The sequence below is a fragment of the Durio zibethinus genome, chromosome 10, assembly GCF_047325235.1.
Source record: "Durio zibethinus cultivar Kanyao isolate XHJ-2024 chromosome 10, ASM4732523v1, whole genome shotgun sequence".
NCBI lineage: Eukaryota > Viridiplantae > Streptophyta > Magnoliopsida > Malvales > Malvaceae > Durio > Durio zibethinus.
This window is the reverse complement of record NC_143171.1, coordinates 5,837,198-5,856,278: the sequence shown is the minus strand read 5'-3', so window position 1 is coordinate 5,856,278 and position 19,081 is coordinate 5,837,198. Positions and strand designations below refer to the sequence as shown.

Here is a 19,081-nt window from a genome sequence, read left to right as displayed (position 1 = left end):
TTCATTAATCCAGAGGTGCCTCCAACAGTACCAATTTTCCTTTTTCTTCTTCTTTTTAGGTCTTTTCTTTGGACTTTAGAGTACCTACTCTCACTCAGCACGTGCACTGTGCACTTCCTTTTCCTTCCCTTCCTACTCATTACATGCTAAATACGCTGAAGGTTTGGGTGAAATTTTCAATGTCAATGTACTAACAGTACTTGTTACAGTTAGTATTTTGAACAGAACAATGCATTTTACAACCTGAATATATATGTTATAGTGGAAAATTGGATTCCTTGCGATGGGAGATCCTCTCATTGAACCGTACCATTCTTTTTTTTTTTTTTTTTGAACCTTATCGTGTCATTCAACCAAATAAATTTTAAATTATACTATTAAACATTTATTCGGATGAACAATAAAATTTATCATTTATTAAATCTAATGCCAAATAATTGCATTGGATAAAGATTCTCATACGTCAAATTATTTAAAATATCATTCATAAAAAATATATTTCATTCAATTAATGGAAAACCACGCCTTTGTAATTAATATGTATTTTTAAGTTTTTAGAACCCTTGTTAGAATTTCTCTAGTTTTATTAAAAGTTAAGCATCTGTCTCAACAAGAAGAAAAAAAAAGAAGTTGCAATACAAATTTTTTCTTTATATGGGAGACGTATATATTGTTATAGTAATTAACTTAATTTGAAATGTTTGGAGTTAGAAAGAAAGAAAGAAAGAAAGTACATAGGCACCAGATAGAATCAGTGGAATTTTTAGTTGAAATATTTATTGAAATCTGTTAAATGAATAAATTTCAAAATTTATCTCTTGCCAAAGAAAAAGAAATCAATGATAATATTGGCAATCCCTCAATAATGACGAGAGAAAGAACAAAAAGAAAAAGTCAAGTTAGAGACGGAAAGTATTGAGTAAAATTTTGGAGGGCGAAATGATGAGGGTTTCCCACGTGGCTTTTACAAAAGCTTGCATGCCTTTGTTTTTCATTTTTCTTGCTTTGGAGTTGGAGGAATTGGGATTTTAGAACAAAATTTTGCTCTTCGCATTTGCATTGCATGCTTAGTGTGGAGGGCCATTTATCGAACATGCCTGCCATGAGACGACTGTGCATGGATGAGATCTTGAGGGGAAAAAATCACTTACAATTTTATTTCTATAATTCTGACTACTTTTATATATTCATATTATCATCATCTATATGAATATATTATCTGCTTAGATTTAAATCTAGCTTCTATCCCTTTCGTTTCTCCCTTTCTTTTTTTTTCTCTTCCTTTTGTATGTGTGTATATGGAGCTAGGTCATATAAAATGAATAACTAATTTAATATTATTAATATTACTCTTTTTAAGGTACATTAAATTTGGAATTCAATGATTGGCTAATATATACAAATATAGACTACTCAATCCTTTAAATCAAGATAACGTGTTATACTCACAAAAATCATGTATTCAAGATTAACACCAATTAATAACTACTCTAACAACATTTACATAAAGCCGAACAAACTTATCCATAAAGCCATCCTTTTGATTGATATCTTAATTACTTTCATTTTTTTTTTTTTTGGTTTCAAGGGGGATAAAGCCCTACATCAATAGGAGGAGAGAGGATGGGGTTCTATGTCTTTTTTAAGGCTTACTTGGCCGGCCAAGCAGCTGAAGACTTGATTTTTTTTTTTATAATATATTTATATTATAATTATTTTATTCCATGTGAGTGAAGCTTTTAGAATAAATCTTCTGTTGGTATATTTAAACGTGGTATATATGAGTGGATTAATCATCCATAATCCAAAGTAATCATCTTTCATTAAATAAAAGCTGGAAGAATATTTTTAATTAAATGGATATTGCTTGTTGTTGGTGAAAGTATTTGACAAATTCAAGAAAAATTCAGGACCCCTTAGTTCCTACATTATTGACATATATATCTCATTCATATATTTCTATTCATTTTAGGCACTTTGCACCGTTCCAAGGTCTTCATTATCTATAGCCCCCGCATGTCCCCAAATGAGTGTAAAATGTGATCAAATTATGGGCTACCAATTACCATTTTCATTTCTTAATTATATATATATATTATATTTTATTTCTTTGTGGCATGACCATCGATGGTGATAAAACTAGAAAAGAAAATTACATTTGAGGAAATATAATTGTAGAAAAAGAGAAAAAAAATTCCATTTGGTGTAAGAAAATGTTTTTTGTTTTTATTTTTTTTTAAAATTATTTTTATTTTTTAATTTTGTTTTCTAATGATTATAAAAGTAATTATGAATGGTTATTAGATTAACAAATTTTTTATTCTCGTATATTTCTATTCCTCGTACCAAATATGTATCTACTGTATATGTATTACTATTACAATATAAGAGAGCTGCTAATTGTTTCCAGCAAATGAGAGTAAAAATACACCTATTGTTTCACTATAGAGTGAATTATTTATTCTGAAAACGAGACAAATTAAGAGAACTAAAAACAAAAAAATAAATAAATTTTTTCGTTGAGACATACATTTAATTTATAAAATATTATTCATTTTGATTAGAAATGTCACAATTATATTGAGTTAAAGCATTTATATTTATAATTTCATTTATGAATCATGATATCAACCAAGAAATTAATCATTCTTTTATGGTCCCTATTCATGTATAATCATTCTTGCTAATTAATCGACCGTAGGCGCCTACAAATTAAACCATGGTCTTCAAATAAAGCAATAGGGACCACGAAAAAATGGCCACAACAGCCAGGCCATGACCCCTCTTTGATTTTTGGGTTAGTTGATTTCTTTCAATCTTTCCATTGCTGGTAAATAGGATAGCATGGTGTAGGGACAAAGAAAAGGCTCTTAATATTATACAAATGCAAGAGTCATTTCTGTCTCCTTTCTTCCCCTCTATTAGACATGGCCTCAGTCCTTTATCATATATAAAAAAAGTTGTTTCTTTGATTGGAACTCCCTCAAAATGGGTTCTTATTGCGCAAAATGGGAAAGATATTTCTTGACTGACTGATGATATCCAATTGAAACTTCTAGCTATAAAGAGGGTGACCCACAATTTCCCTGATTCATTCAATTCCCAATTTCCAAAGCTCTTGCTGTTGGGACCCTGCCACATGAGATCCCAGGCAAAAGCCAATTGATCCCCCTCCTTCACTGCTGTTTTGTTTGAGTAAATTTTAGGGAATCTTAATCTGTATTTTAATAGTTAATTCAATCATAATTTGGGGCTTTTAGATTTTCTTTTCTTTTGCCACAGTAACTTATTCCTGTTGTCTTGACCTTTCTTCTTAGTTTCAAAAATTTGCATCAGTACTACAAACTAAGATATTTCCTTCTTTTACATGTTGGGATATGCCGACCTGTTTACTTACTTAATGAAGGGAATTGCCTTCATTTAAAGCTTCTATAATACTTTGAAGTTTGAGATAAGGATGGAGTTGGTTCACCAACATATCTGCCATGGCTCTTTTTTTTACAATGATTAGAGCTAATGAATTAAACAGATGATAAGTTCCTTCATCTTGCGTTACTTCCATATTCTTAATCTAACCTATGGAAAACTTATTAGTAAGGGTAACTACCTTTTTAAAGAGCTTTCAAATGAATTAATATTGCTTGATTCTTCTTCTTTTCAGAAGAATATTTCTGTTTTCCATATTTAGTGCTTCCCATCATATTAAGTTATTAACATTTATTATGTAATATAAGCTACTGATTTTTTTTTATATGGGTAACGAAAGTCATAATATAACTTATTTATAAAATACTAAACATTTAATTTTAATAATCAAAATTCAATCCTTAATCATCTCAAATATTGAAAATAAATTAAGTTATAATATAACATGAAAGTGTTGAGCTATATAAAAAAGTATTTTAAATAAAACTCTCAAAATTTGTAAAGTAGTTAGATCTAGGGAATGTAATTCAAATATCCCTGGCAGGGCAAATGAGACGCACAAAATTAATTTCTCTAGAAAATGGGCAAATGATCAATGGGTCCTGAGATAAAGCTTGGCCATCAAAGACCTAATGTTAGGTTAGAGAAGCATAAACCTAATGCATGAATGGCCAAGAAAGAAAAAGAAAGAAGCATAGAATCTACTACTACTATCTGAGTGCAATTTTTTACCCCTTAAGTTATTTTTATTGCTAATGTTTTTGGGCCCATAATGAAAATGGAACATCATAGTGTCATTGCAATCAATTTCTCAGCCTCTTCTTTGCATAGCTACTCATTTGTTCCCTGACAGTCCTTGCTTATGGCAAGTGGGGCAAAGCCAACATCCATTCGAACTGCGGCCCAATGGCATGACTTTAGCTAAATATATATCAGGGGGCCTTAAATCAGCTAATCCTTAAATTCAAGGACGACCGATTTGAAACTTGCAGACAAACAATTATTACATGGCGGCCCAGCCCAACCATAAATCTTTCGAACTGCATTTTACAAGGAAAGAAATAATAAAGATTAATTTGAATAAACGGTGAAATTAATTTTAATAAAATTAAAAATAATCATAGAAATAAAATTAATTATTATAATGATAAAATATAAATTTAAATATAAAAATAGTGATAACAGTGAGATAAATTATTATTAGAAGAAACAATAACTATTAAAAATATTAATCTAAAAATATAATAATAAATTATTCTTATATATATTTTAATATATTTAACGTTTAACATTTTAAAATTTTTATTGAAATATATAAATGATTTATTATATAATTATAATAATGTTATATGAAAAACTTTAAATAAAAAATGAAAACTATAAATAACAAAAAAAAGACATAGGGTAATCTCCTATCTACACTATACATTGGAGGGTAAAAAAAAAGAAAAAGGATAGTAGAGGCATAAGAGGAAAGAAGAGATGCAATGGTGTTGTTGATTTTCCACCAAACCTTTAAGCTCTAGTTGGGATTAAAGGCTTCAGTAGGATGAAAAAAAATTGAATCGTGCTGGATAGGTGATCTAAACAATTTTCACTGACGATTGAAGGTATGAATCATACCATGTTGGGATCCATTGGTGATCCACATGCCGCCTAAGATGGCTTTGGTCCTTGCAACTGAAAATTATAAGAATCATGAAGCTGCGGGGGGTGCATTCCTGGATGCACACTTGAACCCTTTCCAAATTGAGTATGCAAAGATGGTAAGAAGGCTATATCTAAAAACACGAGATTGCCATAAACTATTACATGAATGATGTTCAATGTCAATGTCCCAACAACAACTCATCCGCTACATGATATGTTGAGCACCGTAAATGCTGTAAAGAGTTCTAAAATGCAACCAGCAATGCCATAGATTACCATTTTCACTTGGAACAACAATATTTACTGATCCCTGATGTAAAGTGCAAACCGTTGGGCATCTTTGTTAACCTAAGCTATTTCAAGGATTAAAAGTAAAAATTTCACCCACGTCAAAATGTTTGAAAATGGAGAAATAGAAAAGAAATTGAAAAGGAAAATGGAAAGAATCGAGGAAGAAGCATACCACTTGAAGTTCAGACAACTCAAAAAATAAGGGCACCGAAGGATTGCTAACGAAAACACACTGCAAGGAAGTTATGTGTTAAATATTAAAAAAGCACAATTTCATAGTGCCTCAAATCACTGGGTATAATCTATAGTTTATCCAACAATCATAAATCAATAGTATCTTACCTCTATAATAAAACTGATAAAAGAGGAAAAAGTTTCTTAGATAACAAAAGAGCATAGCATAATAGGATGCATAGTTTGTTTATGTTAATTAGTTTTTTTTTTTTTTTAGATTAATGTAACTTAGGTCTTATTTATAAACCACTGAAAATTTTTATTACATTGAAAATAAAACACTTTTAATTCTTTCAATATGGTTGATAACACGTTTTAAAATTCACTTTAATTTTTTTTAATAAAAAATATTGAATAAGATAAGTAGATATAAACTTATTTATCACTTAATACAGAAAATGTTGAGTAAAATTTTCTTTGAAATTTTATTGAATTATTATCTCCTACTAATACTGTTTCATTATTTGCAATAAAAATAAAAATAAAAATGAAATGATAAATTTTCAGAATTTAATATTTTACAAGTATCAAATAATATATTCAAATGTGGATCAATTTACGTAATATAAAACTAAAAATTTTTTTACAGATTTTGTAATCCTTTATTTTAATAGACCGAATAAATGAGAGAAACAAATAAAAATAAAAAAAAAATTAATCTCATTTTTTAAGATTTATTGAAATTAATAATTAAAAAAATACAAAATAAAAAAATTTATATTATGTAAATTAATCCCTTCGTATATATTTATATTCAATTTTTAATTTTTAATAAAATATCAAATAATTTGTATAATTCAAATTTAATACTTAATTTTTCAGTTTATCAAATTAAACATTAATATTTTTAAAAAAATGACAATAATAAACACTTTCGACCAACAACCGAAATTTAGTAATCTACGGTCCGAAGTACAATCAGCGAACGTGTAGAAAAAAGAACATATATGCACTTTCAAAGTCGGTAAAACACATGCAAGCAAAGGCGATAAATAATCGGGGCTAAAATATAAATAAATATAAATAGAGGGGACAAAAAAGAAACCATTCCTTTTTTATGTTTTCTCTCCTGCTTTTTGACTCGCTGCTCGTGTTCTTCTGTTGTACGGAGTTGATAGGCATTTGATTTGTAATTCGTGCGGCGCACGTTAGCTGCCGCCGTCTCTAGCCTACGCCCCAGAGGTAAGTCCTAAACCTGCACGCCCCTTTCTTCTATTTTTTTCTTTTGAAAATAAAAATAAAAATAAAAATTAGCATAAACCCTAATTAGAAACTAGAATCTCTCTCTCGCTCTCTCTAGCCATTTAATATTCCCCTTCTCATTCCGTACCTACAGTAAGATTGATCTATTTTGTCAATTTATTAGTTTTTTAAAAAATTATTTTGATCAGGGAGTTTTGCTGGTTTGGATTGATTTTATTATCTGATCATCAATTTGCTACGAGAGATCTGCTGAGGGAAGTGAAATCTAGGCTTAGGGTTTTGATGCTTTGGCGGGGATCATCGGCCGTCGAACAGGTTAACAGTTCGGGTCGGACCCTCCGATGGCAAATTCCGGAGTTGGGAATAAGTTTGTTTCAGTCAATTTGAACAAGTCCTATGGCCAACAACCATCTAAACATCTGTACCAATCACATCATTCGGGTTCTTATGGGTCAAATCGGGCACGACCGGGTGCTGGCGGTGGAGGAGGGGGAGGAATGGTGGTTCTTTCACGGCCTCGTAGCTCCCAAAAGGCTGGGCCCAAATTATCTGTTCCACCCCCCTTGAATTTACCATCCTTGCGAAAGGAACATGAGCGGTTTGATTCGTTGGGCTCCAGTGGCGTGCCTGCCAGTGCAGGGATTTCTGGGAGTGGGCCAAGGCCTACTTCGTCCGGGATGGGATGGACTAAACCCGTTACAGTTGCTCTGCAGGAGAAAGAAGGGTTGGTTGGGGGTGGTGATCATGTCAATGATGGGTTTGATCAGGGCTTGAATACTGGTGATGGGGTCAGTAGGGGAAGTAGTGGTGTTTATTTGCCGCCTTCGGCTAGGTCAGGTGTGGCAGGACCAACGTCCTCGGTGCCTGCTTCATCTCAAGGTTTTCCGCCTTTGGATAAAGCGACAGTGTTGAGGGGAGAGGATTTTCCTTCGTTGCAAGCAGCTTTGCCTGTCGTATCCGGGGCTGAAAAGAAACAGAAGGATGGTTTGAATCAGAAACAGAAGCAATTGGCAGTTGAGTTGTCTAATGAGCATAGGGATGGTTCTCGCTCGAGTTCAGTTATTGATATGCGTCCTCAATTGCAGTCGGGAAGAATTGCTGTTGGCAATGGATTGAGTGAGAATGGTGGTGAAGGTCATGGAGTAGGTGGTTCTCGTTTATTTGCGCCAGGCAGGAAACAGGATGAGCACTTCCCGGGGCCACTTCCATTGGTTCGCTTGAACCCAAGATCTGATTGGGCTGATGATGAACGTGATACAGGTCAGGTTGTAGACCGCGGGAGGGATCATGGGTATTTGAAAAGTGAAGCTTACTGGGATAAAGATTTTGATATGCCAAGGGCTGGTGTGCTGCCACACAAACCAGCACATAGTCTTTTTGACGGGTGGGGACAGAGTGACAATGAAACTGGACGAACTCCTTCCAGTGAAGTCGCTAAATTGGACCTTTATGGTAGAGATGCAAAACTACCAGGCAGAGAAGGGCGGGAAGGAAATTCATGGAGAGCATCTTCCCCTCTTCCTAAAGAGGGAATTGGTTCTCAAGAGATTGCAAGTGACAGAAATAATATTGGCACAAGGTTTTCAAGTATGAATAGAGAAAAGGAGATTAAGTACATTCCTTCCCCTTTCCGAGACAATGCTCGGGATGATATTGAAAGGAAGGATGTGGGTTATGGAACTGGAGGAAGACAAGCTTGGAACCACTCAACAGATTCATTTAATTATAGAGAATTTGAGAGGAATACAAGGGAGCGTTATGGCAATGAAAAGTACAATAGATACAAAGTTGATTGTTTCCAGAATAGCTCTTTATCAAAACCGTCTTTTCCTTTGGGTGGTAAAGGACTTCCTGTTAATGATCCTATACTAAATTTCAGTAGGGAGAAACGTCCTTTGTCCAAGAATGAAAATCCTTATCTAGAAGACCCTTTCATGAAGGACTTTGGGGCTTCTGAATTTGATGTACGGGATCCTTTTTCTGGAAATCTTGTTGGGGTCGTTAAGAGGAAGAAGGATATGCTTAAACAAACTGATTTTCATGACCCTGTCAGGGAATCATTTGAGGCTGAACTAGAGAGGGTGCAGAAGATGCAGGAACAGGAGCGGCAGCGAATTATTGAAGAACAGGAAAGAGCATTGAAGCAAGCTCGTAGAGAAGAAGAGGAGAGACTAAGGTTGGCAAGGGAACAAGAAGAGCAGCGGATAAGGTTAGAAGAAGAAGCAAGGGAAGCTGCATGGAGAGCAGAACAAGAGGGGTTGGAAACCTTGCGAAGGGCAGAAGAACAGAGAATAGCCAGAGAAGAGGAAAAACGCAGGATTGTTATGGAGGAGGAAAGGAGAAAGCAGGCTGCTAAACAAAAACTCTTAGAGTTGGAGGAAAGGATTGCCAAGAGGCAGGCTGAAGCAGCGAAGGGTGGTAGTAATTTTTCTACTGGAGCAGATGAGAAAATTCCGGTGACGGCAAAAGAGAGAGATGTATCAAAAGCAACAGATGTGGGTGATTGGGAAGATGGTGAAAGGATGGTGGAAAGAATCACAACTTCAGCATCTTCTGATTCTTCTGGTCGCAACAGACCCTTTGAAATGAGTTCTAGGTCTCAATTCTCTAATGCTTCTTTTACATTTTCAGATAGAGGTAAGCCCCTTAATTCATGGAGGAGAGATGTATTTGAGAATGGAAACAGCTCAGCCTTCGCTGGGCATGAGACGGAGAGTGGGCACCATAGCCCAAGGCGTGATGGATCTATTGGGGGTGGACCATTTCCAAGGAAAGAGTTTAATGGAGCACCTCCATACGTGTCTTCCAGGCCCTACTATAGAGCAGGGGTTCCAGAACTCCATATAGATGATTTTGATCAGACAAAGGGTCAGAGGTGGAACGTTTCTGGGGATGGTGATCATTATGGCAGAAATGCTGAAAATGAATCTGAATACCATGAGAATCTAGCTGAGAATTATGGTGATGTGACATGGGGCCAGCGTTCTCCTGGTAATATTTATCCACCTTACCCTGAAAGATTCTATCACAACCCTGAGGCTGATGGGCTTTATTCCTTTGGGAGGTCACGATGTTCTGTGAGGCAGCCTCGTGTTTTACCTCCTCCATCTTTGTCTTCAATTCAGAAAACCTCATATAGAGGTGAGAATGAGCGTCCTGGTCCATCAACATTCCTAGAGAATGAGATACGGTACAATCATGCAACAAGAGGTGCATCTGGCATTGAGAGAGTTTATGATAGTGGTCATCAAGATGATCTTGGACAGCATGTAATTATAGATACTCAGCCTGAGAATACTGATAATGAAACGCAGAAAGTGGATGGCAATGCAGCAAGGTGTGACTCACAGTCATCCCTATCTGTTTCAAGCCCCCCAGATTCCCCAATTCATCTTTCTCATGATGATTTGGATGAGTCTGGAGATTCTACAGTGTTATCAGCGGAAGAGGGTAAACAGGTTAACTTGTCAGAGGGGTCCGAACCCCTTCTGTTATCTACTGAAGCTAGGAAAGATAATGTTCGGACTGCCTCAAGCTCTATTTCAGCTGGTGATGACGAGGAATGGACTGTTGATAACAATGATCGGTCGCAGGGGCAAGAAGAATATGACGAAGATGACGATGGATACCAGGAAGAAGATGACGTGCATGAAGGAGGTGATGGCAATATTGACATGACCCGACAGTTTGATGAAATGCATCTAGAGAATAAGGAGTCGCGTGACATGATGGACAATTTGGTCTTAGGTTTCAATGAGGGGGTTGAGGTTGGCATGCCAAATGATGAGTTTGAAAGAAGCTCGAGGAAGGAGGACTCTGCATATGCAACAACACAGATTTCTGTTGGCTCTGTAGAAGAAAAGGTATCTTTCAATGGGATGCATACTGATAGAAAAACCCTTCCGTCCATGGATGCTCCTTCCCAAGGGAGTTTAGATAGTCCTTCTAGAATCTTTCGGGAAACTGAGAAGCCAATGCAGGATCTGGTTATTCAGCCTAATACTGCACCTCAAGCATCAGCTGCGTCTGAGCTAATGGATAATGTGGAAGCTACTGGTAGCACTGGTGTGTTGGCAGAGCATAACCTCCCCTATTCTGTCAGCATGGCTTCCCAGTCATCTTCTGGTCAGAGTGGCATGCCTACTGCTTCTTCTGTTCCTAATCAGGCTGAAGTACCTATTAAGCTCCAATTTGGGCTGTTTTCAGGTCCTTCTTTAATACCATCTCCAGTTCCAGCCATACAGATTGGTTCTATACAGATGCCTCTTCATTTGCATCCTCAGGTTGGCCCATCCCTCACCCAAATGCACCCATCACAACCTCCTCTCTTTCAGTTTGGTCAGTTAAGGTATACATCTCCTATTTCCCAGGGAGTGTTGCCATTGGCTCCTCAATCTTTGTCTTTTGTCCAGCCCAATGTTCCGGCCAACTTCTCCATGAACCAGAACCCTGGAGTCCCTCAGCCTGTTCAGCCTAGTCAAGACACTGCTGGGTATAATCTGATGAAAAACAAAGTTTCTTCTCTCTTGGATAATCAGTCAGGTCTTCCAAGGTCCATGGATTTATCACACGGGAATGTGTTGAAAGAGGAAAGTTCCACACTAGCCAGAGAAAGAAGAAAAAGCGTTGTGACAGAGCATGGTCATGTAGAGATATCAAATATTGGTGATAGCAGAACTAGGTCCGAGTCAGGTTTCCCTTCAGAAGACCAGGGGCACCAGAATTCAGTTCGTAGAAACTTCAAAGTTATGTCTAGTAAACAATCAGAAGGTGAACTGCAAACTGTTCTGATATCATCTCAGTCAGTCTTGAAAGAGAAAGATTTAAGTGGATTAAGGGGCCAAAATTATAGTAATAGGGGGAAAAAGTATGTCTTTACGGTTAAAGGTTCCAACTTAAGATCACCTTTTCTTGCTTCTGAGGCCTCTCACCAAGAGTCTACTGGATATCAAAGGAGGCCCCGGCGTCCTCCAACAGAGTTTAGAATTAGGGAAAATTCTGATAAGAAGCAGTCTTCTGCAATGGCTTCTTCAAACCACCCCAATCAAGTAGGGCTGGATGAAAGCTCAATTGCCAATGGAAGGAGTAGCGGATTTTCTGAAAGAATTGGGGTGAGGAAAGTTGTGGTGAATAAATCGAAACGGACAATTGAATCAGAATGCTCAAATTCAGCTCTGGGCATTTCCTGGGAGATGGATTCTGGGAACAGGAATGAAAAGGGATTGAGAAAAGAATCATTGGTGAGGAATCAGAATATCCCACACCCAGGGGAAGGTAATCTTAAGAGGAATATTGAAGAAGATGTGGATGCTTCTTTGCAAAGTGGCATTGTGCGGGTTTTTGAGCAACCTGGAATAGAAGCAGCCAGTGATGAAGATGATTTCATTCAGGTTAGATCAAAGAGGCAAATGCTGAATGACAGGCGCGAGCAGAGAGAAAAAGAAATTAAAGCAAAGTCCCGGGTTGCAAAGGTTGTAATGCACTTTGAACTAAAACTTTTTCATGACTTACTTTGCAATAAGATGTTTTTCCCCTTTCTTTTTGCTTTTTCAGTTCAATAAGACCATGTCTTTTAACATCATTTATTTTCTTTTTATGACAGCCACCACGAAAAGCTCGTTCAATTCCACAAACTTCCACTGTCTCAGGAAGCTTAAACAGAATTTCTGCTTCAGGAAGTGGAGAAGTAATGGACAATGTTCCCTCTGATTTTGTTGCCATTGAGGGACGTAATCTGGCAAATAGTGAATTTTCTGCAGGATTTGGTGCAACTATAGTATCCCAACCCTTGGCCCCAATTGGTACTCCTGCTATTAAAACTGATGTACAGGCTGATATAAGAACACAGGCAGTGAAGTATATACCTCTCCAAAAATGGCTAATGTACATTTAAAAAATATGCATACAGATTGCTAAATCTGATATTTTCTACAGGTCACTCCAGATAACCCCCCTACCGGCCGCCTCAGGCGGTGGACCAAACATGGTTTCAGACTTCATGTTTGAGGGCAAGAATAAGGTTCTGGATAATGTTCAGACATCTTTGGGATCGTGGAGTAATTCATGCATTAATCAACAGGTATGAATAACTGCATTTACTTAGTAACTTTTGGTAGCAGTTTAATACTGCCCTCTGTTTTTAGTAGATCTGCAAGACTCATGAGGTTCTGATGGTTACTCATTTTTGCCTTTTTGTGCATCTTCTCATATTGAATCCTTTTCCCCCATGTTTTATATTCTGAGTGATCTGACAACATTGCTCCTAGTGCCTATGTTAATTTTATCTTCACTTTGGAATCAGTTTGATTTACATACATTCCCTGTTAACATGCTCAGTTCCTACTTTTTATGGTTGCTTTCGTTCTCTTACTTGAACATCTTTAACTTGGGACTAGACTTCAGTATGTGTGGTGCCTGGATTTATCTTTTTATATGTGTTTGTGCACATCTGCATGCAATTGTGTCTGTGTATTGCTGCACTTTGTTATGTTGTGTTTCCAGGATGCATATAGGCATATTTGATACTATGGTGCTGCAAACTTTAATCTGTTGCTGACTTTGTTTTGTATCATTTTACCTTCTAACTTCAGGCTGTTATATTCTCCATTCTAGATTGATTATGATTGAACCATCATGTATTTTCAGGCTTGTTATTCTGGGTTTATTTATTTAGTTTTATGTTTTTGTCTGAGTTTATTCTAAATTATTGGGCTTGTAGATGCTGGTATTCTTTCTTCTAATTATTTGGACTATAAATCTGAGATAGTCCGAAACTGATTTGGTTGCATCTTGTAGGTAATGGCACTGACACAGACCCAACTTGATGATGCTATGAAGCCTGTTCAATTTGATACTTGTGCTCCTATTGGAGAGCGCACTAGCTCAGTTGCTGACCCCAGCATGCCATCCTCATCCATATTATTGAAGGACAAGTCGTTTTCTTCTGTGGCAAGTCCAGTAAATTCTTTGCTTGCTGGGGAGAAAATAAAACTCGGTTGGTGTTTTCTTTCTTTCTGGTATTATTTAGCTTCTTAGAATTACTGTTGCCTTGTATCTGAATGATATCATCACTTTATACAGGAGCAGTAACATCTTCGACAGTTCTCCCTCCTAGCAGCCGTGCTGTTTCACATGGGATTGGCCCTCCAGGTCCATCTCGATCAGAAATCCAAACCCCCCACAATCTTTCTGCAACAGAGAATGATTGCTCCCTTTTCTTTGAAAAAGAGAAACACTCAAATGAATCTTGTGTTTATTTGGAAGACTGTGAAGCTGAAGCTGAAGCAGCTGCTTCAGCTGTTGCTGTTGCAGCCATAACTAGTGATGAGATTTTAGGGAATGGAATGAGTACTTGCACTGTTTCTGCTTCAGATAATAAAGGTTTTGAAGGTGCAGACATTGATGTTATCACTACAGGTGGTTAACAAAAAAATCTGCTATCACAGTAAGAGCCCTTTATGTTTTTGCTTGTGTAGATGTTAATAACCGTGTTGGCTTCTTTTTTTTTTTTTTTCAACTATTTTGCAGATGATGGTGGTCGGCAGCTAGCAAGTCAATCAAAGGCAGAAGAGTCACTCAGTGTTTCTCTTCCTGCGGATCTTTCTGTTGAGAACCCACCAATTTCTTTATGGTCACCAATACCTCATCCACAGAACTCTTCAAGCCAGATGATTTCTCATTTTCCAGGAGGCCCTTCTCACTTCCCTTTCTATGAAATGAATCCTATGATGGGGGGTCCAATCTTTGCCTTTGGACCACATGAGGAATCTTCATCTACCCAATCGCAGTCCCAGAAGAGTAGCACACCTCCTTTGGGTGCCTTAGGAACCTGGCAACAATGCCATTCTGGAGTAGATTCATTCTATGGTCCTCCAACAGGTTTCACTGGCCATTTTATCACCCCACCTGGAGGTATCCCCGGGGTTCAAGGCCCACCACATATGGTTGTGTACAACCATTTTGCTCCAGTTGGACAGTTTGGACTAAGTTTCATGGGTACAACCTACATCCCATCTGGAAAGCAACCTGACTGGAAGCACAACCCTGCTTCTTCTGCAATTGGTGAAGGAGATATGAACAATTTGAATATGGCAGTTTCGCAGTGTAATTCTAACAACATGCCTGCTCAAATCCAGCATCTTGCCCCTGGCCCTGGGTCACCTCTTCTGCCCATGGCATCACCACTCGCTATGTTTGATGTTTCTCCTTTCCAGGTAAAAGTTTTAGCAAACCTAAAGCTATTAAACTGCCAGCATCATGAATTATCACCAGGGTGCTTTTTATTTGGGAGTCCTAGTCCTTTTTTCCCAAATTAAATTGTTTTCTATTCAAAAGTTTGTGGTCTATATGGTGTAGTCATCAGTGCTTTTAAACTGGATTTTATTGGATAGGCGGATGATAAGAATTATCAGAGTTTTTGTTTTGGCATGTGTTGTTGGATTTATGACAGTTTAGACTTTAAATCCCCCTCTCCTTTTTCTCTTGCCCCACTTTTCCTCTGATCTGACTAATACATATCTTGAAACTTCTCCTTCAGTCCACTCCAGACATGTCGGTCCAAGCTCATTGGTCTCATGTTCCTGCTTCACCTCTGCAGTCTGTTGCACCATCAATGCCATTGCAGCAACAGGCAGAAGGTGTACTACCTTCTCAGTTCAGTCAGGGTTCTCCTGTTGACCAGCCATTGACTAGCAACAGGTTCCCTGAGTCCCGAACATCAACATCCTCCAATAGCAGTCGGAAATTTCCTGTGGAAACTGGTGCAACCATCACTCAGTTGCCTGATGAACTAGGGTTGGTGGAACCATCTAGCTCCACCATTACTGAAGCTTCAGCACAACATATTGCTGAGAGCCCGTCCCTCACCACAGTTGCAGATGCTGGCAAGATTGATGTCCAAAACAATAGTGGTGTTAAAAGTAATGGCCAGAGCACAAATCCTGCATTCAAGGCTCAGTCTTCCCAGCAAAAGAATATATCATCTTTCCAGCATTACGGTAACTCTTCCGGGTATAATCATCAGAGAGGAAGTGGGGTTTCGCACAAGAACAACTCCAGTGAATGGACCCATCGTAGAATGGGTTTCCAAGGAAGAAACCAATCCATGAGTGGAGACAAGAACTTTCCCGCTTTAAAGACGAAGCAGATTTATGTGGCTAAACAGACCAATAATGGTACTTCAACGTCATCATGATGTTAGGAAAAACAAGCTTCTCGGACTCAAGTGGAAAGAGAAAATCAAAGAGCGGAGCATTTTTTTTCACCAGATGCAACTTTTTTTTTTTTTTTCATCTTTCTGGGAAAATCGCTTGGGTTAGTATGGGACTGGTGAGTACTGAGTTTTCCTGATGAAAAATTGCACTACCGGTTGGTGAAGAGCAGTTTTGGTTTTGAGTTTTCTAGTTAGGAAGATATGGATATTTGGTCTTTTGGGGTGGTATGTTAGTTTCAATTGGCCTTATGGACGCGATGTAGTGTTTTTGTGTAAAGGGGCTCTCGATGAATTGATCGGTTCACTCGTTGCTCGAACACTCTTAAAGTGTAATTTTGTTAGGTACATAAATGTCTCTTTGGGATTTAATCATGTATTAAAGCTCTATATATGAAGGATCCAACTGATGTTCTTTCCATCTAAGTCCCTTCATTCATTATTTTCTCTTTTTCTTTAATTGCAATGTGTACTGTCAACCATCTGTAATCCAACAATTTAATCTGGAAAGTAAGTTCAATATTTTTCTTCTAATCAACTGTTACGCGGAGACTCGAATGAAAATTGAGGAGTCAAACAGTAAGACCTGTCGGCCTCTCTTTGCGCTTTGATCCCTACATCTTTACACGCTTTGTACGTGCATCATGCTAAGAAATTAATAAAAAAAAAAGAGAAGCAGTCCTTCATCTGACACCTATACTTTGTTTTGAGACATTCAGTCAGCAAAGCTCCCTTACACGTGGCATGCTCGTACCTTACGCTTCAGCTGCTGCGGCTGCTTCTTCTCCTTTTCTTAACCTGCTGTTTTTTTTTCTAGAACATGTGAATTAGTGGGATTTGCTTTCCTTAAGCATAACGCTTACATAGTCTAAGAATTTAGAATTTGAAACATGATTTTGGTAATTACCCATACATAAAAAGGAATGTTTCCATCCATTTAGCGTAAACAAACATTATATACTAAGAAGTGATTTATTAAACTAATTAAAAACAGTTTACATTAATCCTCGTCCCCGCTGCCTCCCTTACAAAAGTGAGTAAACTTACCAAAATTTTGTTTTATTTCATTAATTATTATATGCCAAAATTATATACAGGGGAGGAAGGTAGCAGCCATTAATCCATCATCATTAGCTCCCTTAACTCCTTCTCTGAAAATATTTCCCATGCTTCTTCATCTTTTTCTTTACTACTCTCTCCTTTTTCTCCATTGCTCTTGTCTTCCTCTTCCTGAGTTTCTTTCTTCTTTTCTCCCTCTTCTTCTTGTTGCTCCATTTTGTAATCTGATAATGGGAAATTGACCTTTGCTTTATCTCCACGGAACCTAATAGCCGCCCTGTCATAAGCCCTGGCAGCAACTTCCGCCGTGTCGAACGTCCCCAGCCAAACCCGAACTGCCCTTTTCGGGTCTCGAATCTCCGCCGCCCATTTCCCCCATGGCCTGCGCCGTACTCCCCTGTAATGCTTCCTGTTGTTGTAGTTGTTCCTGTTTGTTGAGACTCCAACTGGTTGTACTTCTTGTTGTTGGCTTGGCGGGAAAATACTGTTGAAATATTCATTATAGCCGTTAACTTTCAGTGGAAGACACGTGTCGTTAAAAGTAAACCCATTGTTGGTCCTAGTACCTGAACTTAACACAGACGTGGAAGGCTGTCCTCCGTTGATTACTTGCATAAGGGTAGAGACCATGATTTCATGTTCCTGATCACGAGTCAATGCCAAAGCTCTTTGGTGGGTTTTGTTGTAATTTTCCATGACGTAAAAGGTGCTTTGGGAAACTAACAGCTGTTGAATTGGATTTGCAAATTGCAACTACAGAAGAGCGCTCTGTCGAGGGAAAATGCTTATATAGGGAGGGAGGGAATGCCAGCTGTAAGTTACTCACACGCGAATTGAGGCACGTGAGACACTTTCTTTTAAGGATTTGGGTTAGTTGGGGCCAGTTAATGCCATAAATGATCTTTTCGCTTGCGTCATCTTCAGGCACGCTCCTTTTAAGCGGCTTTGCCAGAAAAATATGTCGTGGCTCAACTTGTGCTTGACAGCGCAGCCTATGCTGTTATATGAAATTCCTGACTCGTCATTTGACTTAAGTAATATATTCATTGGCTTAATCAAATATTAAATTAATCAAGTGGCATTAATCAAATTTGAAAATGAATTTGAAGTCTTCCAAACAAAGTCGAATCAGGCATATTAAGCCAAAAGCTTTGGAGCTGCCATCAGCCATGAGGTCAAGTCACCAACATCGATCCCAGCCGACATTCGCCTCCTCAATGTGGTACTCCGATGTCATGGTATAGTAATATGTTGGTGCCCCCTGTCAGAACTTAAGCACAGAGGTTTAATTTAAGTTTGATACCTCGTCCGACCGTATATTCCAACCATCCCTTTCATTCTTCATTTTTTTTTCTCCGCCAAAACCATTCCATGTGAAAATGGAGGCTTTGATCTTTTTACATCTTCGCCGGCCATTTTTAGGGCAGAGTAAATTTCGATTAAAATAAAAAATAATAATAAAAATTAAAATTTTAGAACATCGCATATACCGGCTTGAGTCTTTCAGCCTAATTGGTCGAAAATGGTTGGGAGCTCACTGCCTTGTGATTAGTGTTGAGAAAGCTCACACGCCTAGCAGTGGGCATTCTTGAATATAAATTATAATTAATGGCTTTTCCAATTTTGCTTGACTGGTAATGGCATGATCATTGTTTTCTCGAAATTCTGGCTTGCATGTTTGAGTTTCTTATTTTCTATTTTATTCTTATTTTTTTATTTTTTTTTAGGTAATGCAATCATGGTTCATTAGTTTGCACTTTGTACCTCAATCAGGAAGAAAAGAGTATTGTTGTTATCTGCTGGATAAATTGATGTTATTTGAGACGTGAACTTTATGGATTGTAATTGATTGAGTATTGTTATTGCTACTAGTGCTAGATAAATTAAGTTTATGTTTATGGATTGTTATAGATTGTTAGTGCTAGATAAATTATGGATTGTTATTTAAGTTTGTGTTTATGTTATATTTTATTTATATTTTTATTTGAATATTGTTAACAATGTTTGAAC

The 19,081-nt window shown here is 37.4% G+C and overlaps 2 protein-coding genes across 3 annotated transcripts; one reads left to right on the top strand and one right to left on the bottom strand.

The window, feature by feature from the left end:
• Positions 1-6,625: 6,625 nt before the first annotated feature.
• LOC111292004 (uncharacterized) lies at positions 6,626-16,433 on the top strand. Its single transcript, XM_022884178.2, has 8 exons — positions 6,626-6,783; positions 6,993-12,275; positions 12,407-12,660; positions 12,739-12,883; positions 13,600-13,798; positions 13,885-14,220; positions 14,332-15,017; positions 15,341-16,433. The coding sequence occupies exons 2-8, from the start codon at positions 7,146-7,148 to the stop codon at positions 15,995-15,997; spliced, it is 7,407 nt and encodes a 2,468-aa protein (XP_022739913.1). The 5' UTR covers positions 6,626-6,783; positions 6,993-7,145; the 3' UTR covers positions 15,998-16,433.
• Positions 16,434-16,582: 149 nt separating this feature from the next.
• Positions 16,583-17,844, bottom strand: LOC111292005 (ethylene-responsive transcription factor ERF109-like). Of its 2 annotated transcripts, none has more exons than XM_089766567.1 (2): positions 17,060-17,844; positions 16,583-16,825 (listed from the first exon to the last, which is right to left on the bottom strand). In XM_089766567.1, the coding sequence occupies exon 1, from the start codon at positions 17,765-17,767 to the stop codon at positions 17,129-17,131; it is 639 nt and encodes a 212-aa protein (XP_089622693.1). In that variant the 5' UTR covers positions 17,768-17,844; the 3' UTR covers positions 16,583-16,825; positions 17,060-17,128. The 2 variants fall into 2 exon arrangements, with proteins under 2 accessions (XP_089622693.1, XP_089622692.1); XM_089766566.1 differs by having other exon boundaries at positions 16,583-16,813.
• Between the last annotated feature and the right edge of the window lie 1,237 nt (positions 17,845-19,081).

Bases quoted from the DNA above. Each gene is read 5' to 3' on its own strand.
- LOC111292004 (XM_022884178.2), top strand. From the start codon at position 7,146: ATGGCAAATTCCGGAGTTGGGAATAAGTTTGTTTCAGTCAATTTGAAC. The intron at 12,884-13,599 runs GTATGAATAACT...TGCATCTTGTAG, and splicing joins ATTCATGCATTAATCAACAG to GTAATGGCACTGACACAGAC. The intron at 13,799-13,884 runs GTTGGTGTTTTC...CACTTTATACAG, and splicing joins TGGGGAGAAAATAAAACTCG to GAGCAGTAACATCTTCGACA.
- LOC111292005 (XM_089766567.1), bottom strand. From the start codon at position 17,767: ATGGAAAATTACAACAAAACCCACCAAAGAGCTTTGGCATTGACTCGT.